Below are 22,235 nucleotides of genomic sequence, written 5' to 3'. Positions count from 1 at the left end.
TCTTCACAATAATTTCTGCTTGTGTGAAGGATCTCTACCCCCCCTTCCTGCACACACACTTCACCCCCCCCAAATCTGCTCTGGAGGCTTGGTGGAACCCCTAAAACAGATTTAAGGGGGCAGGGAAGGAAAGTTCCGTTACACATGCAAAAATCCTTGTGCTGGCAGAACACATTAGTCAGATACCAACAAGAGAGCTGCCAGAATTGTATAAACCTTTGCAGTAGCCCTAGTCTATTGCTAAATATGCCTGTCTAAGTAGAAAGGTACCAGCTACAGAGGCAGCAATCATCATAAGCTGCTGTGGTTCAAAAATGTGGGGGGCACATTGACCCCTATGAAGAAAACTGCCTTGGGTAGGCACAATCATTCTTCCTCCCCCACCTTTAGTGTGTTGTTTTATTTTGTTTTTGTTTAAGACCTTATTGGTTAGGCAGACATTATAGTTGGCTTGTTGACAAAGTTTGTCATTTTTGGATTGGCAATTTGCACCTGTCTTTCAACTTTTTGTTCTATGATAATGGTTGTTAAAAAGGTTTTGTGTTTAATCTGTTTTGGGTGTTATATACAAGCAAGGCAGATATAAACTTTTCAATAAATAAAGTTAAAAATGATTTTATTGCACAAGAGATTATGCAGGAATCCCTCCACTTACACGAGGCTTACGTTCCAGGGCCCTGTGCCCATAAGTGAAATTGTGTAAAGTGGGGAACACCCTCTCAATGCCTGTTTTCCACTGCTATCCAGCTCCCTCTCCCAATTCTCTCCCCAATCCAGACCAAAATATAGAGTTCAAGCTCCATGGCTGGCTGGAGGACACGAGGGAAAGCGGCTGCTGCACTACCTCACTTGGCACTGTGCTACCCCACTTGGCAGTGCAGTTGCTGTTGGAGCTGTGTGAATGAACTGGTGGAGTCAATCCAGCACTCCCACCAGTGTGCTTTGTTCACCCCCCAATCTCCCTGCTGCACCCCTCCCAGTAAGCAGCAGTAATTCCACTGTAGAAAGGCTGCTGCACTCCACTTAGCTTCTTCTACTAGGAAGCATCCCACTGAAATATAAGTGTTACTTCAGAGTATAAAATATTTTAGGCTTGGGCTCCAGATTTTATTCTTAAATTTTTAAAAGCACATTGAGAAAACGCTTTCAGATAGATAGCATAATGTAGCACACTCTGACTTTTTCAAGTCAATTTTCAAAGCACAGTGGTACCTCAGGTTACATACGCTTCAAGTTACATACTCCGCTAACCCAGATATAAAGCTTCAGGTTAAGAACTTTGCTTCAGGATAAGAACAGAAATCGTGCTCTGGCGGTGCGGCGGCAGCAGGAGGTCCCATTAGCTTAAGTGGTGCTTCAGGTTAAGAACAGTTTCAGGTTAAGAACGGACCTCCAGAATGAATTAAGTATGTAACCAGAGGTACCACTGTATTTTGCCTAAACAAGTCAGAATGAAGTTTACAGGCGTACCTTTTCTTTATCCTTCTGAAGCTGCTGCTTTAGTTTTTTTGACTTGCTTTTTGCATGTTTTAGTTTTTCCCTTACTTGAACATCCTCCAAATCGAGCTGCTTAAATGTATTTTTATTTTCTTCTATGAATGCTGTCATTTCACTGAGTTTTCTAGAAAAAGGGGAAACATACCAATTACATTTTCAATCAGTTAAAGATGGTATGATCAAACTAAGCTAGTTAAAAAAAAAACCTTTTACAAAGTATATATGGGATGTTAAGGGGGGGCTAGTATCCCTGGTGGACACATTGTGAACCTTCTGGAGTAGTTCGTCCACCTTAGGTACGTTACCTTGCACTCAGCATTCACATTTGGCTCCTAGAAGCTGTCAGAATATGACAGTAGCCACACCCCAGGTAACAGTTTGACTGGCTGGCTAAACCAGGTGAGGGTAGCTGATGGATCTCAAATCCTTAGTGAATTAGGGACATCTCCTGCATTCAAACACAGACTCTGGCAGATTGGGCAGACAAGACCAATACTGGGTCCAGCGGTCAAAAAGGCGGTTTCTGCACATGGTGTAGAGGGAAATGAAGGGCAGATGGGGCTTGTCAACCTGGGAAGGTAACTCATCGAGAGAGAAAACTAATCATAAACCCCTGCTGCCTTCTGGGATATACATTGGGGGGAAGAAAAGGCTAAGGAGTAAACCATACACAAATCCAGAGTGGACTCCCTAAGACTGTTGGATGGTGCCTTGTACATCTCCTTCTGGCAACTGCTGAAATCAAACTAGTGCCAACGTATTGTCTGGGCAGACCAGGACCTCCCTATACACTTCCCAGGCTTGTGCCTTGGGGGAGGTCACCTCAGTGGTCTGACTTCACTCCTGGAGGTACACTCCACTGTCTCCCGAGACAGATGGATGCCAACAACAAAGGAAGCAAAGTGTCATGCTCATTGCACAAAATGAACCACTGCTTTAACAGCAAAATGAGTGCAGTCATCTTTCAAGTATTGTTAACGCCTGCAAAGTAATAGAATTATTGATGTTTACTTTTCAATTTCTTTCAGAGCTTTATTCTTATCTTTCATTTCATCTGCCAGTTTACTGCTTTTCTCATTAACTTCTTTAGTATCTTCATGTATTTCTTCTTTCTGGGTCTCCAGTCCAGTTATCCGCTTCTGCAACTCATAGCTTTAAAAAAAAGAAAAAGATAGGTTTCACATGTCTGATAATGCAGACAACTGTTCCCATCATAATAAAAAGATACTAAAATAGTTAGGAGAGACCCAACATTGTGCCAGCACACACAGCAACTTCTTTGTCCTCTTCACCCATTGAAAATCCCTGTGCCCTCACCCTTCCAAGGCAGATTTTGTCTTGGCCCTCCATGTTGGATGAAGAATTTCAACTCACAACTCCGCTTCTGCTAAAGGCTTTGATTTTTAGATCAAATCATACATAAGGCAAGTTACAGGGTGCAGAAATCAGCTAGTCAAGCCTCCGCTTAAAGACCTCCAAAGAAGGAGACTCCACCACACTCCTTGGCAGCAAATTCCAATGTCGAACAGCTCTTACTGTCAGGAAGTTCTTCCTAATGTTTAGGTGGAATCCTCTTTCTTGTAGTTTGAATCCATTGCTCCGTGTCCGCTTCTCTGAAGCAGCAGAAAACAACCTTTCACCCTCCTCTATATGACATCCTTTGATATATTTGAACATGGCTATCAGATCACCCCTTAACCTTCTCTTCTCCAGGCTAAACATACCCAGCTCCCTAAGCCATTCCTCATAAGGCATCGTTTCCAGGCATTTGACCATTTTGGTTGCCTTCCTCTGGACACGTTCCAGCTTGTCAGTATCCTTCTTGAACTGTGGTGCCCAGAACTGGACACAGTATTCCAGGTGAGGTCTGACCAGAGCGGAATACAGTGGTACTATTACTTCCCTTGATCTAGATGCTATACTCCTATTGATGCAGCCCAGAATTGCATTGGCTTTTTTAGCTGCTGCATCACACTGTTGACTCATGTCATGTTTATGGTCTACGTTAGGTACAGTTATGTTCCACTTATTTCAGTGGGGACTAAATACAACTACAGTGGTGCCTCGCAAGACGAAATTAATTCGTTCCGCAAGACTTTTCGTCTTACGGAAATTTCGTCTTGCGAGGCACCATTTCCCATAGGAACGCATTAAAATTTAATTAATGCGTTCCTATGGGGGGGGGAAAGTCCGGGGGCCCCTTCCGACCGGCACCGGAGCCTCGCCGCGCTTGAAAGTCGTTTCGCGCCCGCCATTTTGGATGGCCGGGCGCGATCCGACGCTGCCTCTCCCCACCGGAGCCTCGCCGCACCGCGTTTTAAGGCTGCAACGAGCGAACAGCAGTGCTGCTGTTCACTCGCTGCAGCTTTAAAATGTGGTGCGGCGAGGCTCCGGTGCTTACAGTGGTAGCTCGCCAGACGAATTCGTCTTGCGAAAAAGAGCCATAGACGAATTCGTCTCGCGAGTCAACTAAAAACTCGCAAAACCCTTTCGTTTTGCGAGTTTTTCGTTGTGCGAGGCATTCGTCTTGCGGGGTACCACTGTACCTTTAGAGCCAACACATGCTGTAGAGCAGGGGTTGTTAACCTGGTCCCTACCGCCCTCTAGTGGGCATTTCAGGATTCTAGGTGGGCGGTAGGGGGTTCTACAGCACAAGCTGAATCCTCCTTCCATTGAGCACTGGTGGGTGGTAAGGAAATTTTACCATCAGGAAAGATGTATTAGTGGGTGGTAGATATAAAAAGGTTGACTATCCCTGCTATAGAGAAACAGCAACACAGTGAACAAATGATAGCAAGAGTTGTTCACAACTAGCCCAAATCTTCAACTTCCCTCTGATCTAATTTGAGGGTGTAAAGAACACACATTAAATCATGCTGCTTCTTTACTGGTTGTAGATTGTACCTTCCCACCCCATACGAAATGATGCTACTTACATGTAGTGCTGACAAATCTTATTCTTTTCTCTGAACATTTTGTTTTCCAAAGAAAGAAATTCAAGTGCTTTGTTCCGATCTCCTTCCAAGGCATCTTTCTCTTTTTCCACCATTTTAACTCTATTCAACTAGACAGAATATTTCATAAATAATGGTTGGTTTAATGCTGCGATATGCACACCATAAAAACACTTTATATGAAACAGGAAAGACGAGACCTTCACAGCAGGTAACACACTATGGGCACAAACCAGTAGAATGACAGGAATTGTGTGTTTTTCTACTGCAATCACTCAGCTCACTCTGGCCCAGGAAATATCAGTTCCCTCCCTCCCACAGTATATGCAAAATGTAAAACTGAAACTTTCAAAGGCTTACAAAAAAAATGCTAAATACTATCCTATATATATTAATTTGAATCCTCAGAGAAAGCATTATTGCTTATGTAGTGGAAACAGTACCAACCACATACAAGAGGGTAGGTGTTATCTTTAGAACAAAAACCCAACTCTCCCAAAAGCCCCATGACAATCGAACATGCTCAGTGGCCCTTGAAATCCAACTTTAAAACGGACAAACAGAAAACTAGAGGTAAGGAGGAGTGAAGTAGAGTATCTGGGAAGACACAGCTAGATATATAAAAAATACTGTATATTCTGGCGTATAAGACTACTTTTTAATCCAGGAAAATCTTCTCAAAAGTCGGGGGCCGTCTTATACGCCGCATGGAGAATCTGCGGTCAAGTATATTTCAAACTCAATATTTTAACTGGAAAAGTTTGGGGTCATCTTATACGCCGGAAAATATGGTACATAGAAAGAACCATGTCATTGTCTCAATTGGCCACTTCTTGGGTTCACATTGAGAAGTCATTTGTATGGCATTTTCTAGCTCAATACCCCAAAGGGGAGGGGGAGAAAATAGGGACTAGGTATGTAAGTCCCAAGAAAAAACTGATAGTGCTCTGCCAACAGACTCTAGGATAGTCAGGACTAGAATTGGTTCTCTCTAATGCAAGAAGGCTCATACAAGGACACTTTCCTCCACTGTAGGAAAAGCTGTATTTTTAAATGATCCCAGGGATGGAAGACTGACTAGGCTATAGGAATCAATGGGCAATCCAGAATTTTAATGTAGCTTGAATTGCGTCTCTCCATCTTCCCACAAAAAACGCAGCCTAATGAGGATTGAGCACATTCACTGGCCACAGAATACTGACTGCTGGTGAGTAAGAACTGAAGAGGGGAATAAAATGGAATGGCTGGAATCCTGAAGAGCAGCACTCCACACAATACTTATTTTATTCTATACTTTAAAAACAACAATTAGTAATCCAAAGTCTTACCTTCTCACCCCTCTGTTCATTTAATATTTCAACTTTTCGACATAATATTTGAATGGGCTCTTTTAATCGTTTTGATCCTATTATGTCTTCTAAATATTCAAGCATGCCTTCATCATGTACATTCTGCCCTTTTGGTTTCATCATCGCTATTTGTTCAACTTCCCCCTAAAAAATGATTTGGTAACAATTTTGTAAGACCTCTATTCAAAACCACAAATGTAGTTGCACCTCGCTACAAGTGTGACAACAATAAGGAATGCATACAATTAATATGTTAGTCATTTGAGATCTTAAATAGGGAAAATTCACAAAACTCTGAGTTAATGGCATTTTCACTGAAGCATCATGTGATTTTCCCCCCCTGCAGGTCGAGATCCCTATTTATTTTTATCCCACCCACAGGCGCCTCAGTCAGCAAACAATATATACCTACATTTACAGTATCATAACAGAGGTATAATAAATTATGAGCATACAACCCATACAAATGTTTTAGATTTCACATAAACTGAATTTCTTCTACAAGGGTGGACAACTGACAAGGCCTTTCGATTTGCCCCTCATTTGCACAAAAAACTAGAAGTGAAGTAGACTGCACAGCTGAGCTTTAACAAAGTGAACCAAAACATTTAGCTTTCACGTGTACTCCTATGGCTAAGGACTTTGACAGAATTTAGTTTCACTTTAAAGAAAAATCAGGACTTAACATTATGTTTTAACCAGGGGTAATGGTTTAAAGCAAACTCTGGTTAATTTTATAATGCTGTGGGTTATGAAACTGACTTGTTAAACTAACAAATTTGTTTTAGGGCAGAATCCCTTCTTCAAATATAAATTGTAAGGCAAGATTCACAAAAAATGAAACTTAGCCGTTTCTCTGTCTATGTGAGAAGTTTGGAGAAGGGAATAACTGGGACTCTTTGCTTAGGCTTGTCTACACGGCACTAAACCATGTTTCAGCTTTGCATGCAAATACAGCCAATTTGTGTAACCAGTACAGTGCCCCACAGAGGGGTGGTAATGTTAAGGCATGTACGTGTACACAACTCTCAAAGACAGGCTCACAATGGACTACTGCAGGTCAAATTAGACGAAGGTGGTGAGAAATATTCTGAAGGAGGAGGAGGAGGAGAAGGAAGAGAAGTTGTTCAATCTATGGCTTCGGAGAATAGATTTTATTGTAATTTGTGGCTGCAGATTTGGCTGAGAAGCTTTGGTGAAAATATTAATAATCCTAGCCTACGGATCAGAAAGAGTGTTTGCTTTAATACAAATATTTAATCACTCTTGGAAACCATAATATCTTGCCGATATGTAGGGAACACTGAGCATGCTATTTGTTTATACATACCTATATTCACGGCTATCTACGTGTTAAGAAAATGTTATTTTCAAGTACATATAATATTCATAAGATCTTATGCAATAGTTTATAATCTGCCTTTAGAAAAAGGCAGTAATAATTTGAATTACTGCAATTACATTTAGGTTATGGAGGGCAATGTCAACAAGGTACAGTATGTACCGTATATCATGGCGTATAAGACGACTTTTTAATCCCGAAAAATCTTCTCTAAAGTCGGGGGTCGTCTTGTACGGCGGCAACATCATGCGAGGTGACACGGAGTTCCGCCCCGCCACTGGCTGCGTGTGTGCGCCGTCTCAGCCGCCATGGAGCCCGGGCTGGGCGTGGGCGGCAAGCGCGGAGGGCTCCTGTGCGGAGGCTCTCCCCGCCGCCTCAGCCGCCATGGAGGCCGTTGTGCGCTTGGGCGGCAAGCACGGAGGGCTCCTGTGTGGCAAGGGGGAGGCTCTCCCTGCTGCTCCAGCCGCCGGGCAGGGTGAGTATACCCCAAACTCTGTTTTTTAACATGAAAAGTTGGGGGGTCGTCTTATACGCCCAGTTGCCTTATACGCCGCGATATACGGTGTGGGAATACACTCCGTGGGTGTCTTTGCACCCGCGATTATTTGTATCTGGTTAATGTCTATAATATGCACTATTTAACGTATACTTCCGAGTAAAAGCGAAAGTGAAAGCAGGACTCAGCAGGCGTCTTGCCACTGAGATCCCTCCGCTTAGACTTTTTGGCTCCAAAGGTTTAAACTTGTTAATGGTCAGTTAATCTGCTTCTCGCCCTTTTCAAGGGCAGCGTGTTCTGATTGGTAAAAGTATTGATCATGACGTTGCTGGTTCGTTGTCAATAAAAGGCTGCGGCTCCCCGTTTTGGGCAGATAGTCAGGATTGATCAGTCGTTCAGGTAGCTGGGGTTTTGGGGAACGGGTTGGTTGGGTTGGAAGCGCGTGCAGGAGGTAGAGAGGTTAGCTTGCGGAAGAATTGGCAGTAAAGGTTTAGCTAGCTTTAGCTTTAGCATAGGTTAGTCTTGCGGACGAATTGGCGGTAAAGATTTAGTTAGCCTAGAGATTGCGGAAGAATTGGCGGTACAGGGTCGGCTAGTTTAGGTAAGCTTAGAACAGTCGAGGCATAGAGAAAAATAGAAGCCCATGCGGGTCAGCCAAAGCCATCAAAAGAAACAATGGTTGTCTGTCTTTATTTCGTCTTTATTTAATTTTTTCGTAGCTTACTAGCGCTTTTTCTTGGTCGTAATTTTGGCCACCTTTTATTTGGGTACGTTACTTAAGGGAACAATTTAGGAGGTCGCAAGTGCTTTCAGGTTCATCTACGAGGCACCTTTTATCCGAACTACTCACGCACCCTTCAGATTCAGCCTGGCGGACAAGGGCGCGGTGTGAGTCAAGCTCCGGAATTACCGGTTGTCCCGTTCGCAGGCTTGGCCGGCGCCCATGCAAGGATGCACGTGAGGCGCTGGCCGCAGATCCCCAGCAACTGGTATCCCGTGTGCAGTTGACCTTGTCCTGCACACGGGAGGCTCCAGCAAAGAATCCCCACAACACGGTACTTTTCAGTGATAGGCACCAAACATGAAGACTCACGCCAAGTAAGTTTTTGATATAAGGTTTAAGGAAATATTGCCTATTGATTGATTATATACATAAAATAACCCCAACTACTTTAGAACCTGAGCCAGTTATCTGTCATGGGCCCCTTGGCTCCAAGCAGGACCTGGCATGAATAGGCAGCCCCAGACTCAAGAGGAAGCCGCAGCAAATGGGGACTGGAAAGGGGCCCACAAGGATTAAGGGAAAGAGGTCCTTTCCTTCTCTTTCTAGATGTCAGAGAGAAGAAAGCATATCTGCCAAACCCCTCTCCTACTGTGGAGTACAGAACCTCACATCAAGGGGAAAGACTTCAACCAGCCAGGAAGAGCACTGGATCTGGAGAAAAAAGGGCAGGGTGGTCTTGTCACCATCCCTTCCTGGATGGAATCAGAGGCACCTGCCTAGTTGAAGCATGCATGAGAGATGTGCCAACTGTTGGGACATCTTTGTAGTTTCTGTTCAGTTATGAACTTTTCACCGTTCTTATGTACCACAAAATATTGACTTTTGGCTCTTGTGCTTGCTGTTGAGCCTATATTACTATTAACCTAAATAAATATATTTTCCTTCCAGTCGTTTTGTTTGAAGATGGGAGCCTGATAATATCGGGCTAACAAAGATAAAGTGGGCAAACTGTTTAATGCCTCAGGCCATGCTAAACCTTTATCATGACTGGTCAGGCCACACATAACAGCCACTCTTTACATGACAGTAACGGTTTGATATTACTCTAGTTTAGTCTGATGTTAGACTAGAATTAGTAACTATTACAATGGCTGGTTAAAAAATAATTGAGTGAGTAAATTCAACAATGAAACCGGGCATATGCATTGAAAGTGGGACAAAAAAGAAAGAAAAAGGAAGTGAAGTGCAAGTTGAACTGAGTTGCATATTTTAGTCTGTCCAAAGGCTAGTAAAATTCCAGCAGAGAAGATTCTGTTCTATAACCTTTTAGTACTGAAAATCGGTCAACCCATCTAGGAACTGTAGTTCTCAATCCTCAGAGAACAGCAAAATAGCAGTGGACATCATTTCTCCATTGGCTTCATTCACATGCCAAGGATGGGTGGATAAAGTCTTTTAGTTTTTAAAATTCATTGTAACAGTTTTAAACTTGGAGCTTTATTTTTTTAAAAAAAAGACCATCAGAACACAGCATGAACACGTGAACTACACTTACAATATATTGAGCTTGTATCAAACAGAGGTTCTTATATAAAAAAATAAAAATTGTAGAATATCCACCTTTTTAAAAAGGGAAAGTATTCTAAATATAGCCCAACAGCATGCTTACGTTTATTATTGTGGGGTTGAACTGAGACACTAAGCTTAAGGAAAAATCATCTAATAACTCATCAGAATCAAGAGTCCACTTGGGAAATGACAAAACTACCTGAGCTCTACAACCTGTTCTGTACTGAAACCATGAGTATTAGCTACTACCAACCAACAAATTTTATACCCAACTAATAGAAATTGAAAGACACTGAATCCAGTACTTTTTATAAAATTCTGGGCACTTGAATACAAAGTATTCACAAAGAAAAGATCCAGGTTTTAAAATAAAATACACTTGCACATGTAATTCATTTCCAGCCACTCTCTCAGTGCAGCTCAAGTCATACACAAATAGTTATAGATATATGATGTACAATTTTCTAAAGTAATAAATACACTGCTATTATTTATGCAATACATAAATGTGGGCCCAACTTAGCTGAAAATCAGTATTTTAATTATTATATAAAGAAATCAGTATGCATTTTAGATATGTTATATTAGAAGTGCAAACAGAAAACCCTGATAAAAATTATCCACACTGGGGACTTTCACCTGACATTATTTTAATATTTCATTAACTGTTAAATAACCCTTTTTCACTACTGTTCTGACACAGACTTGTTGATTTTATCTGGCAAAGCTATTTGCCTTTTTGTATTATAAAAACATATTACTGCATGCATAACACTGTTATAATCACCTCAAACATCAATATAATCATTAAAATCAAGAGCTACCATTTACACAATGGATTTTACTAATATGGATACTATATTAGTATTTTTTAAAAATAAAGTTATGTTTTATTAAAAAAGGAAACAATGACTAAAGAATAATTTAATAAACCATACATGACTATTTTTGCATGGATTTTATTCTTTAACTTCTATATTTTATTTTGAGTATATGTGTGTACACACACACACAGCAAAGAAATCCTTAATCACTTTCACTATTTTTAAAATAGAAGAAAGGAAGGGGGGAACCATGACACCACCCTCAGATTCAACAGCAAAACACTTCCTGGGTAACCAATACAAACCAAATACGTTTTACTGAAATATTACTGAATACTGCTTTTTAACATTCTGGATATTATGTTCTATGAAATGCAAATCAAACAGGTTTTTTTAAATCATTATTTTTGCTATTTTATTAGTCACTTTACTCAAGTGATTCAAAGAAACTTACAGATACAATAAAAATACTAACACCAGTTACAATATATTATAAAATGTGTAAACACTCCACAGTGCAATATTTTAGGCTGCAAACCTATACCAAATTTCCTCAGAATAAGCCTCAACTGAATTAAGTAGGACTTGCTTTTGAGTAGCCATGTATAGAATTGCACTGTTAAAAATATCTTTGCTTTCACTGGGAGACTTAAGAAAGTGCTCAATACTTTCATTGAAATAAAGCATGTTAGTAGGACTTGACTATGCTTAAACTGCACAAGCTCCAATATGCCTTTATAGTAATTTTGAGAAGGAAACAATGAAAGCAACCACTATCCCACATAAATGATTAAGAGATCTGTTGATAGACTTGTAAGAGCTATCCATTACACTCTCTGTAGTATATGTTCAAAAAATAAATGAAAGTATAACAGTCGATAGGAACAATATTTTACTGCTTGTATAATTATTTTAAATCAGGCATACAAGCTACTTGCAAATAATTGTCAGGAAAAGTCAAGTTTTTGTTGTTGCTGCAATTATTCAACTGTGGCAGATTTTTCTTAAATTTTGTTTGGTTTCAGTAATAGATGTTAGCATACATCATACAAAATTTAAAAACTCACCACATGCAAAACCAAAAGCCCTCTACTTTTAAATTATACCATAAACATGCAATATTTTTGAACTGATCTGAGTACACCCCGACATACTTCAGAGTTTTATCTTTTACCAGTTTTAAGAAATTAGGTTGTGTACGAAGTAAATTCAATTTGTGATGTGCAGATTTAGGAACTTGTGTGAATTTAAAGCAAGAATAATGGCATTTTTTCCCAAAAATCATAGCAGAGTAATACTGGTATAAGTATACATTGAAGCTAAACTTATAAAATTGTGTGGCAGTGTTTAGCAAATACATTTGAGCCTCATCCAGTTAAATGTTAGGTATCACTGATTTCTGTGGGGAAAAGTTTATCTAACTATAAGAACCAGGGAATTAAAATGATGAATTTGGCCGAATCATACGACTTTAAAGTTGTTCTTTCTATTAAAATGCAGACAATTAAAAATATTTTCAAAGTTTTCAAACCTAAGATGATTTTCAAGAAAAAATGCATTTAACATGTAATTAAAATATTATTAAAATTATTTGTAAAATTTACTACGCATTTTAAAATTGATTATTTTTAGCTGAGCAAGGATGCTGCAGAATAACTGCTAACAACATTTTTCCTGCAAGTATCATGTATAGTAGACAACTAAATTAAAACATAACTTTAGTTATAGTATAAGCTTATCTTTTTATATAAACTGGGGGGGAAAGATGAATGAATTTAATACAAGTATCTTCAGACAAACCTAAAATTACAATAAAACTGACAGTTGCATCCAAAAGGACTCACTGAAGTAAATGGAACCAAGTTAGCTATAAGCTAGAACCCAGAACCCTCTCCATATAGATCATGTCACACAGTATCAAACAGTCTGTGTATAAAACTGCTATTCTATGTGAATTAAGAACCACGAGAAAAAACAACTACTGTAGCTACTGAGGTCAAAAACTATAATTACATCTTTACATTCACATATTTTGGCTGGGATCCAAAGGATTGCTTGCAGATTTTTTTTCAGGCACACCTAAACTCTGATATATTTCACACCCGCTGAACATGGAGAGGGCAGTTTACAGCGAGTTTCAACATTATGTGAAGAGCTGCACATGCCAGTAGGGAATCCTTCTCCCAGTGGAAGCCCTTTCTACTTATGCATGGGGCTCTCTGGATTCCAGCTAAAATTTATTAGGAGTCCAAAACTGGTAGCCAAAGACTAGCAAGTCATAACAGATGCCATACCCACAGGGGTCATCTTGTACATTACACCTATGCTGCTTGTTTAAGAACAGGTACAGTGGTGCCCCACTAGACAAAAATAATTCGTTCTACGAGTGTCTTCGTAGAGCGAATTTTTCGTCTAGCGAAGCGGCAATGCAGCGCGGAGGTTTTCGCGCCAAAAACAAAAAAAAAATTGTCTTGCGAGGCAGCCCCATTGACATTTTCGTCTTGCGGGGCAGCCTTGCGCTAGTGAATGCCTTTCGTCTAGCGAGTTTTTCGTCTAGCGGGGCACCACTGTATTCAAAGAGTCATTTGTGCGACATGATCAGCCTTCACGCTTTACTGCCCCATATAAAAAAGTTCCATGGGGTCCTCCGGAGCATCCATAGCTGGGAAAGCAAGTTAGCTAGAAAGTAAAGTTAGTGATACCCACCCCACATGCATGAACAGAGACCTCCTTTGATCTTTCTCGGGTTCTGTCATGTTCATGTACAGAGCCAGCCCAAATTAGTTTGCTGCCTGAAGTGGAGTCCAAATGGGCTAAGCATCCTGATAGGCCAACACATTAAAAACAGCCCCTTTTTATATCTCTATCCATCAACCACACATGAAAATTAGTTTTGCATGAGATGGACAAATACTATTCAGCTGACTATAAACCTATCCTTCTGAGCCACATTGCCATTTAGTACCATTTAACCTGTAAGTAAAGGTTCTTGCTCAGTTTCTTTGAAGGTATACAGAATGGCACTGAGAAAAAAATCCATAGTTTACAATAAAAAATACTAACCAATTCTAACCACACTACTAACCACACTACTACAGTGTGGCACAAAATTTTGAGAAAAGAGTAAGTTATTAGTTAAATAAACAATGCTTCATATAACTTTTTCTAAGAGATAGGCCCTGCAATCCTATGATCCCTGAAGAAGAGTCCCAGGTACTATAGCAGTGGTGTCCAAACTTTTTTTCAAAGAGGGCCAGATTTGATGAAGTGAAGTGCCATGAGGGTGGACCAAAGGGCCAACCAAAGTTGTTGACCTTTTTTATAGGACTGAAGTTGTTGAGCCCCTGAAACGGACTTTGGACATGCCTGGACTATAGGAACCATTGAAACTCCCACTCTAAGTGAGAGGTACAACCTCAGAGAGGGAGACTGACTGTTAGAACTCCAACATCAGTAAGGCTATAAAGGAGAAGTGCCAGAGATGGAGCAAGGGAAGGCATAGATCTAAAGTCTTCCTATTCCCTGACATGCCCCCAAATCAGTAAGAAAGCTACACTACACCTAGAGTTGGTGCTGTCAACTGTTTCCAATAGAAGAAAACTGTAAAAAAGCCAAAATCCAACACAAAACTGAAGAAGATGTATGAGCACAAGAGCGCTGCTCTGCTCTTACTTCTGCCCTGACAGGGTGAGCAGGGCACTGGGTAAACAAGCTTGACTGCCTTCAGTTCTGCCACGCCACTACCTAAATATATATTAATGATGATACTATCTTCCAGATAAAGATATTAGTTCTATGTGGAGATTTAAAAAAGTTAGCCTATAGTTAGGTCCTTAGTGTGTAGATTGATCTAAGAAGTATCTAAACTACAAATGGAAACTTGATTGAAGATTAGGAATTTTCTTAATTAAATTGCCTTGATTTAAATTCAAACCACTTGCCTTCAAATGTTCTAGAAATTACTATACAAAAAGCTTCAGAAAATCAACTTAGTTTAGTTTTGCGTTTAGTTATATCCCATTTTTGAACTTGAGAGACAGAAGGAAAGAAACTAGCACAGAAATAGTACACATATTATCACTTACCAAATCAAATATAAGCAACATTTCAATTACTCAGTTGTCCAATGAAAACAATAATACCATTCAAGGATGTAGCTTGCCAATCGTACAGGTTATCATAAATCATAAAGGTATGGGTGCTTAGAAAATAATGCCTCTTTATATAATACAAATAATTCAAAGAGCTGGAATACGGTAATAAATCTGTACATTATTTAACATGGGCATTAAAAATAGGGTCTTTTAGCATATTATATAACAAATTGTGAAAACTGGTATTTATTACTTTTTAAAGGAAGTAACATCATTAATCTTATAAAATGTGCATGTTGATGACAATCATTCATTGATTTCAACAATTCTGAGAAGCATACCTTTTGTTAGTACTGGAAGTTATTTTTTCATTATGACACATTCCCATTATGACACAATGAATAAGTAACCAATTAAATGAAGTACATTAAAAAATGAATGCTAAATAAAAGTTGCGCAAATATTGCAATTAGCCTTCATTTATCCAGCTACTATAATTCCACACAAGGTTATGGTTTCTTATTCTTAACTGTAAAACCAGTCTGATTTCTTCAAAGTTCAGTGAAATTAAAATCTGATCCTGTCTGAATGTGGTAAAAAGGGAAGCAACAAACAAATCTATAAACAAATTCTTGTATCCAGTGCTAGAAATCCCCCAGGTGCCAGGTGCATGCAACCACTTAAGAGATCTCTGGATGCCAGGTTGGCGACTGACATTACCTTCTGGCTGGCCTCTTCAGCTTTCTTAAGCAGGTAAGCAGAAGAGCTTATTTACTGCATTTATATCCCACCTTTTTCTTCAAGCAGTACATGGTTTACCCTCCTCTAGAATTAATCCCTACAACGACCCTGGGAGGTAGGCTAAGAGGCTGTGACTGGCCCAAGGTGACCCAGTGAGCTTCATGACTGAGTGGGGATTTGAACCATGATCCCTCAGGTCCTAATCAGACACTATAACCACTACATCACACTGGCTTTCTACAGTACTTCTGCTATGGGGCAGATATATAAATTAAACAGGTAAATAAATACAAGGAAAGCAAAAGGTCCCTTAGAAAAGGATCTGAAATATGTTCCTTGAATCTTGAATTTGTTTTATTCTGGATTGTTTTATTTGATGTTCTAATGTGCTGTAAACAGCATTGAGAATTTTTCTTTAGAACAGAAAGCAGTATACAAATGAAATTAATAATAATAACAACAACAACAAACTTCACTGGGGTGGGGAGGTGGGAATGGCACCTAGACGTTTTGTAGTGGCAATCGGAACCAAGGTTTAAGGTGCCATCTGGCGATTAGCTTATATATCTGAGTTTTTAACACTGCTTGTATCCATACATATATGAGACCATACCCTTTAAGCATACATGTTTACATCAGAGTACTTCTAAGCAGAGCTATAGCCCATACTTCAAATGGCACCCAGGCCACAGAGGTGCCTCCAACATATATGTCAAAGAACATTCCCAAAGCTTGCTGGCATTGTACAGAAGACCAGCCCTTCCATTTCAACCTTTATACCGTGTTTCTCCTAAAATAAGACACCGTCTTATATTTTTTTCCCCTCAACAAAACACAGTATGGCTTATTTTCAGGGGATGTCTTATTTTAACCGCATCGCATCAGTACTCTGCATAGCCACGCCTCTCCAGGCTGTTTTAATGGGAGGTGCTGCATCACTATGGCTTATTTTCGGGGTATGGCTTATTTTTGGGGAACGGCTTATATTTCGCAAATGCATAGAAATCCTGCCATGGCTTATTTTATGGCCATGTCTTATTTTAGGAGAAACACGGTAACTTCCAGTGCTTGCCCTTCTATAGGATCCTAATTTTCTAAACTAATTCCAAATAAAATCTGTACTTTGTACCTGTTTTTAAGATTCCACGCTATCACAATAAGTTATCATTGAAGGAAAAGGCTTTGAGTATGTCAGTATTTGTACATTTAACTGAACTTAAGTCTTTCTTTTACTTTATATTATTTATTTATATATATAACTGTAACAAAAAGCTTTGTTTCTTACAGAAGTCTTTCCCTGGTGATTAGTGTGGGGATTCAGTCATAATCATGAAACAGAAAGTGGAAATTAGCAAATATCAAGTTACACCAATTTTCTCCCAGAAGAGGAATTGTTTGTGTCACATATTAAACTTTCATTTAGGTAGCATGAGTAGTGAATATTTGTTGTTAAATCCAGTATCATAAATGGTCCCATCATATACTATTGTGAAAATTTAAACTATTTGTAAATGATGAAATTTGATCTTTCAGAGTGCATGATTTGGTTAATTTTCTATGTATTTGTGCTTCTGAGGCTAGAAAGATGTCAAAAGAAAATGGCAATGTTCATTTCAACCATATACTGTAGTTAATATCTATACATTTCAGTACTGAATTAACATGGTATGTAGGACAGAAAGAAACAACAATGTTGCTTAATCCCTGCTACGCTTAAGCAGCACAATAATATTGGGGTTAAGATTATCTTTACTACACCAATATTTACGTGCTGCTAGGGCGGAACAAGTATAACAATTGTTCTACTCACTTGCCTGCTTATAACACAGAAAAAAAAGCCATAATACCAGAAAAGATTATTTTCCTTAAAATTCTAAAGCAGCATATAATGACTTGCATATTTACTATGACATACAAATCATGATGTGCTGCTAGAGTACTGTAAGGTTTCTAGAACACAAGACTCACTCCGATATACCTAAACTAATGCAGTTAGAAAAAATTAATTTAGTAACAATATTATTCAAAGAATTACCTGTAGAATCAAGAACCTATTATGATCTAGGTCAATTCCATGACTTCGAAGTAGAAACCCAACATCTTTAAATGTTGATTTCTTCCCACTGATATGGTACACGGAAGAATTATCTTTGTAGGCTGTTCTGGAGACATAGAAATTGCTGTTGGGAATGACTTCATAATCATCCCCTTCCTGTTTTGACGGAAAACAAACACAGAAAAACAATTGTTAGTTTTAAGCCACAGGTCTACCCAAGATTTCAAAATTAAATAATTTATTTTCAAAAATCTGTTATATCCTAGTTAACTCTTACATTAAAACTCATTTAAAAATCTTATAACATATGCACTTTATTAGTAATGCCAGCATTTTTGCTGTCAGATAATGTCTTGGAAACACAGAACCTCTCCATTTTTTCTAAATTTAGTAGCATATGATTTCAACAACTTAATGTGCAGACTGATATTTACTTCTGAGAAAACATGCAATCACAACACAGTTCAGTGGGATACTCCAAAATATCAGTGAATAGAATTGTAGCCTTAGTCATTTGCCTACCACCATATTGTAGAACAGATACCCTCCTCCTATCTTCTTCCAGTCAACTTGCAAAGCAGTTTCCTGTCAGTTCAAAGAAGTTACTCCCAGTTTTCAGCAAAGAAAACCTTCAGTACCCAAGGCTAACCATTTTAAAGAGGCAGTTTTAAAAAAACTGGGAATACAGCGTCTTTTTTATTTAAAAAAATCCCCAATCATTCTACAAAAATTATTAAGCATGGGCTTAAGCCGATCTTTGACAAGCCACACATACAATGTTTTAATCCATATTCAAAAAAATGCAAAAAATATTTTTCTATGAAATTTTATCCCACAAATTATTCTTATTTAAATTGTTTGTCCTCCTAGCCTAATTCCTTGAGAGCTTAAAATTGTTCCAATGAAATTCTACAGAAAAATTACTTATGGAAAAGTGATTTATTATTTAAAAAAGCATAAATGGAAGATTAGATATGATTGTATGTGGCTGGCTTTAATGGAATATTATTTCTATTTTAGATGTGTATTAATTTAGGATAGTCTTTCAATATATATTTTAAAAATATTTTCCAGCTCATTACACCATCAATGCTGACAATTTAAAAAAAACCACACACACAGCCACAACAGCATCCCCAGTTGTGTACAAAGAATCCCCCTCCTGGTTTTACTATTTGGACAGTTAACCTGGTAATGTTTTATTGAGCTAATTGGGATTATTTTAAAACATATTTTAACATATTACCCACACACAAATTTGAAAAGCAAGAGAAATGATTTGAATTTAGTTTAACACTAACCCTTGTATAAGGGCCTGGTGACTTCTGTTTCAGTGTATCTGAAGAAGTTTGCAAGTACACGAAAGCTTATACCCAGAACAAACTAAGTTGGTCTCTAAGGTGCTACTGGTCAATTTATTTATTAAACAGATATGTAGTGTCTACAGGTTTGTAATTTATAATAAACCATACCAAGAATTAGTTTTAAAAATTTTAAGCTATTGTACGTTGATATTGGAAGGATGATGACTTTAAGGAGGTCTTTCAGAGCACATTTATAGTTTACATATACACCACACACAACCCTGTAGCTATCCTGAAACATATAAAACCTTTCAGTTCTACAGTAGTTCTTATAACATGCATATCTAGCTTTAACATATTTAAACTGAAACCAGAATAAGCTTTACACTCCCGTAATATGTGAAGACAATACTTTTAAAGTTAAATATACTTATGAAGCAGAAATGAAACTCCAGTGCTACAGTCCTATGCACACTTATTTGGGAGTAAGCCCCAATAAACAGTGGTACCTACTTCCTAGTAAACATGCACATAATTGGATTGTAAGTACATCAAATACCTTTCAGAACTCTGTTTTCTAACACAGAGAACTAGAAAGGCACAATGTTTCAATAAAATGATATAGGACACTATATGGTAAACCTTCCCCAATTTTAACAAAACTAAAACATACCTTGTCAATGATCTTTTGAAAATGAACTTCTACTGTGCAACTTTGAATATCACTATGCCCATCAGAATTATGGATCAGAACTGAAAGTTTTTTGGACCTTATTTTTTGTGCTCGATAACCAAAAACAAAGAGCATAGAATCAATCACATTGGACTTTCCACTGCCATTTGGTCCAATAATGCAAGAAAAACGCTGCATAATAGAAAAAAGAAAGCACTCCACTTTAATAACCACTAGCAATTATGCTTCTTTGCGTTGTAGACAGTTTAAAATATCATTACACCTAGTGCAGGAAATTGTGAACTACTGGAAAGCTTAGTTTTTACAGCCAACGGTAAAAAGTACAACCTATTCAAAGACACCTCCTATTAGCTCAAATTTCTGAAGTTTCATCCTATGAACTCTGCAAAACGAACTGCATTCAGCAAGCAAAATGTTACAAAGAAACATGTTTATAATTAGCTTCTTGAAGAGTATCAATATGTTTTCAAATTAACATGAACTCATATTGTATAAGTGAATTACTGATCATTATTCATAATAGAAAAAGATGCATCTTTTTCTAGCTGCTTGAATTCCACAGAAAGCAAAATCTTGAAAACAGAAGTACAGACAATAGTAATTCACATTCTTTCATTAAAAGCGCACCCATGTTACTTAGCAATCTGTAATTTTCACTTTACTGCGAGCAGCTAAGACAAAAAGAGTCTTACCTCAACTTAGAAGTCACTTAAAAAAGAAAGATACCTTATGAAACGGTCCTAGAATTTTCTCCCCAGCATAAGATTTGAAGTTCTGGTTTACAATGTGAGTTATCATGAGACGAGGAGCTCCAGCTTCATTGGTCATTGCTGGAGGTGGGGGAGGAGAGATGCTACTCAAAATCTCTTCTAAACTGTGATTGTCAACTACTCCATCTGAGACTGCTAGAAATTTCCAAACAAAAGCAGAAAGACACACACACTTAATAACTACATACACCTACAGTACAAATATTTCATCTCTGTAGTAAAAACAGAAGAATCCCCCCCTTCCAATAACACCGTTACTATACAAGAATCAGCAAATTTCTATCCACAGGCTGAATTACTAGGAAAAGGATCTAGAACGTTGCTTCCATTTACAAGCAAACTTATTCTACCACTAGAACTGTACTTTAAAGCCACAACATTTTCAAAGTAATATGCTGGCAATAAGAGACTTTCATCCATACAAATCCAAAGAAAACAACTTTTTCTGCAGACTTGCATTTTCAGACATGCTCAGAGCTTACGAACACTGTAAAAGAGGTGGTCTGAGGATCTCTGCACAATGCCCTGCAAGCTGTAATGACAGCAACAGCACTATTCCTCAGACAGGAAGTTTGTCACACACAGAAAACTGGCCACTTAGATTTCAAGAAGACGTAGAACAATTTTTTAACTCATTGAGGCAACGTTTACTTTGAATAATTTGTTGGTGTCACTTTTCAGTTATTAACCCATTCCCCAATAAAATGCTAAATGTCTGATGACCAATGTATTATGTGGCCTATTGCTTCATTTCAATGCAGACGTTCTCAATACAACATGCAAAGCTCAAACATGTTTAAAATATACAGTACTTGCCTAAGGACACACAAGATGCAAACAACTACTCTCACACCACCTCAAAATTATATCTGTTTGAATCATTACTTGCTTTTCTGGCACAATATAATGAGTACAGGCTAAACACCAGGAATAAGAAGACAGATACTGCCGCTAACACCACATTAACCTGAAACACTTATAACTAATGTGGAAACCATCACAGAGTTAAAAGGCAAAATTTGACTTGTCCTAGCTTCTAAGCAGAACACCTCCACGGCCAAGTTTATGAGCCAAATATATAAAGATGAAGAGAAACTGACCTTGCTGAGGTACTTCAGGGGTGTGCATATTGGCTTCTTTTTCAGGTTCCCCATCACTGGAGGAGTCATCCAAGGGCTCATTGCCTTTGTGATGGGCTGCTGTAGATATTTTAGCTCTTTTTCTTGGCATGGTTTTCACTTAGCTGTTCCGATTCCAAACAACCAAACTACAGAAGCCCTGTTATTGTGTTTGTTAATGTAAACGGAAAAAAATCCCAATGACCTAAATATTACATTAAAAAATGATAAAGTTGTGTGTCCAGTGCCTAATATTAATCTAAAATGTGGGTTAATTTTGCAATTTGGCAAGCTATTATAACAAGTATGTAGTACCTCTCCACCCATTCTCCACTGTAACTGACAATTTACAACTGTCATATTGACTCAATATATTAAAAAGTTAACTAATTTAATAGAAAACAAAAAAAATATTGCCTATTTTATTAACCAGAATTACAGGTGTAATCTCCTTAAATGCAGAAATCTCTTTACAATAAAGAAGTGTAATCTCCAGCCCTTTATTTGAATTATTTTAAAGGATTCTGTTCAGGTTCAAGACTCAAGAATTAGTCTAGTATTGCTTAAATAATTTAACAGAGTCCTTAACAAGATGTGTTCTCATTCTTTTATTCCAATGAAGAGAAGTGTAAAACTTGAAATGAGGACAACCTTTTTAAATTGGTACCTGATGAGAGTAATTCAAGAAAGCCCATATTTAAGT

General features: G+C 38.3%; 1 protein-coding gene across 2 annotated transcripts in view; it reads right to left on the bottom strand.

The window, feature by feature from the left end:
• The window catches only part of SMC4 (structural maintenance of chromosomes 4), a 40,524-nt gene extending 18,799 nt beyond the window's left edge, over nt 1-21,725 (bottom strand). Inside the window, exons 1-8 of one of the 2 annotated variants that reach the window (XM_033150563.1) lie at nt 21,515-21,725; nt 20,371-20,549; nt 19,624-19,815; nt 17,626-17,802; nt 5,780-5,944; nt 4,434-4,561; nt 2,509-2,649; nt 1,471-1,621 (exon numbers count right to left, since the gene is read on the bottom strand). In XM_033150563.1, the coding sequence (XP_033006454.1) occupies nt 1,471-1,621; nt 2,509-2,649; nt 4,434-4,561; nt 5,780-5,944; nt 17,626-17,802; nt 19,624-19,815; nt 20,371-20,549; nt 21,515-21,644 (1,263 nt within the window). In that variant the 5' untranslated portion in view covers nt 21,645-21,725. The remainder of the gene's footprint in view (nt 1-1,470; nt 1,622-2,508; nt 2,650-4,433; nt 4,562-5,779; nt 5,945-17,625; nt 17,803-19,623; nt 19,816-20,370; nt 20,550-21,514) is intronic. The other variant, XM_033150564.1, reaches the window with a different exon arrangement.
• Between the last annotated feature and the right edge of the window lie 510 nt (nt 21,726-22,235).

The sequence above is a fragment of the Lacerta agilis genome, chromosome 5 (assembly GCF_009819535.1).
Source record: "Lacerta agilis isolate rLacAgi1 chromosome 5, rLacAgi1.pri, whole genome shotgun sequence".
NCBI classification, from domain to species: Eukaryota; Metazoa; Chordata; class Lepidosauria; order Squamata; family Lacertidae; genus Lacerta; species Lacerta agilis.
This window is presented reverse-complemented; position numbering and strand designations above follow the sequence as displayed.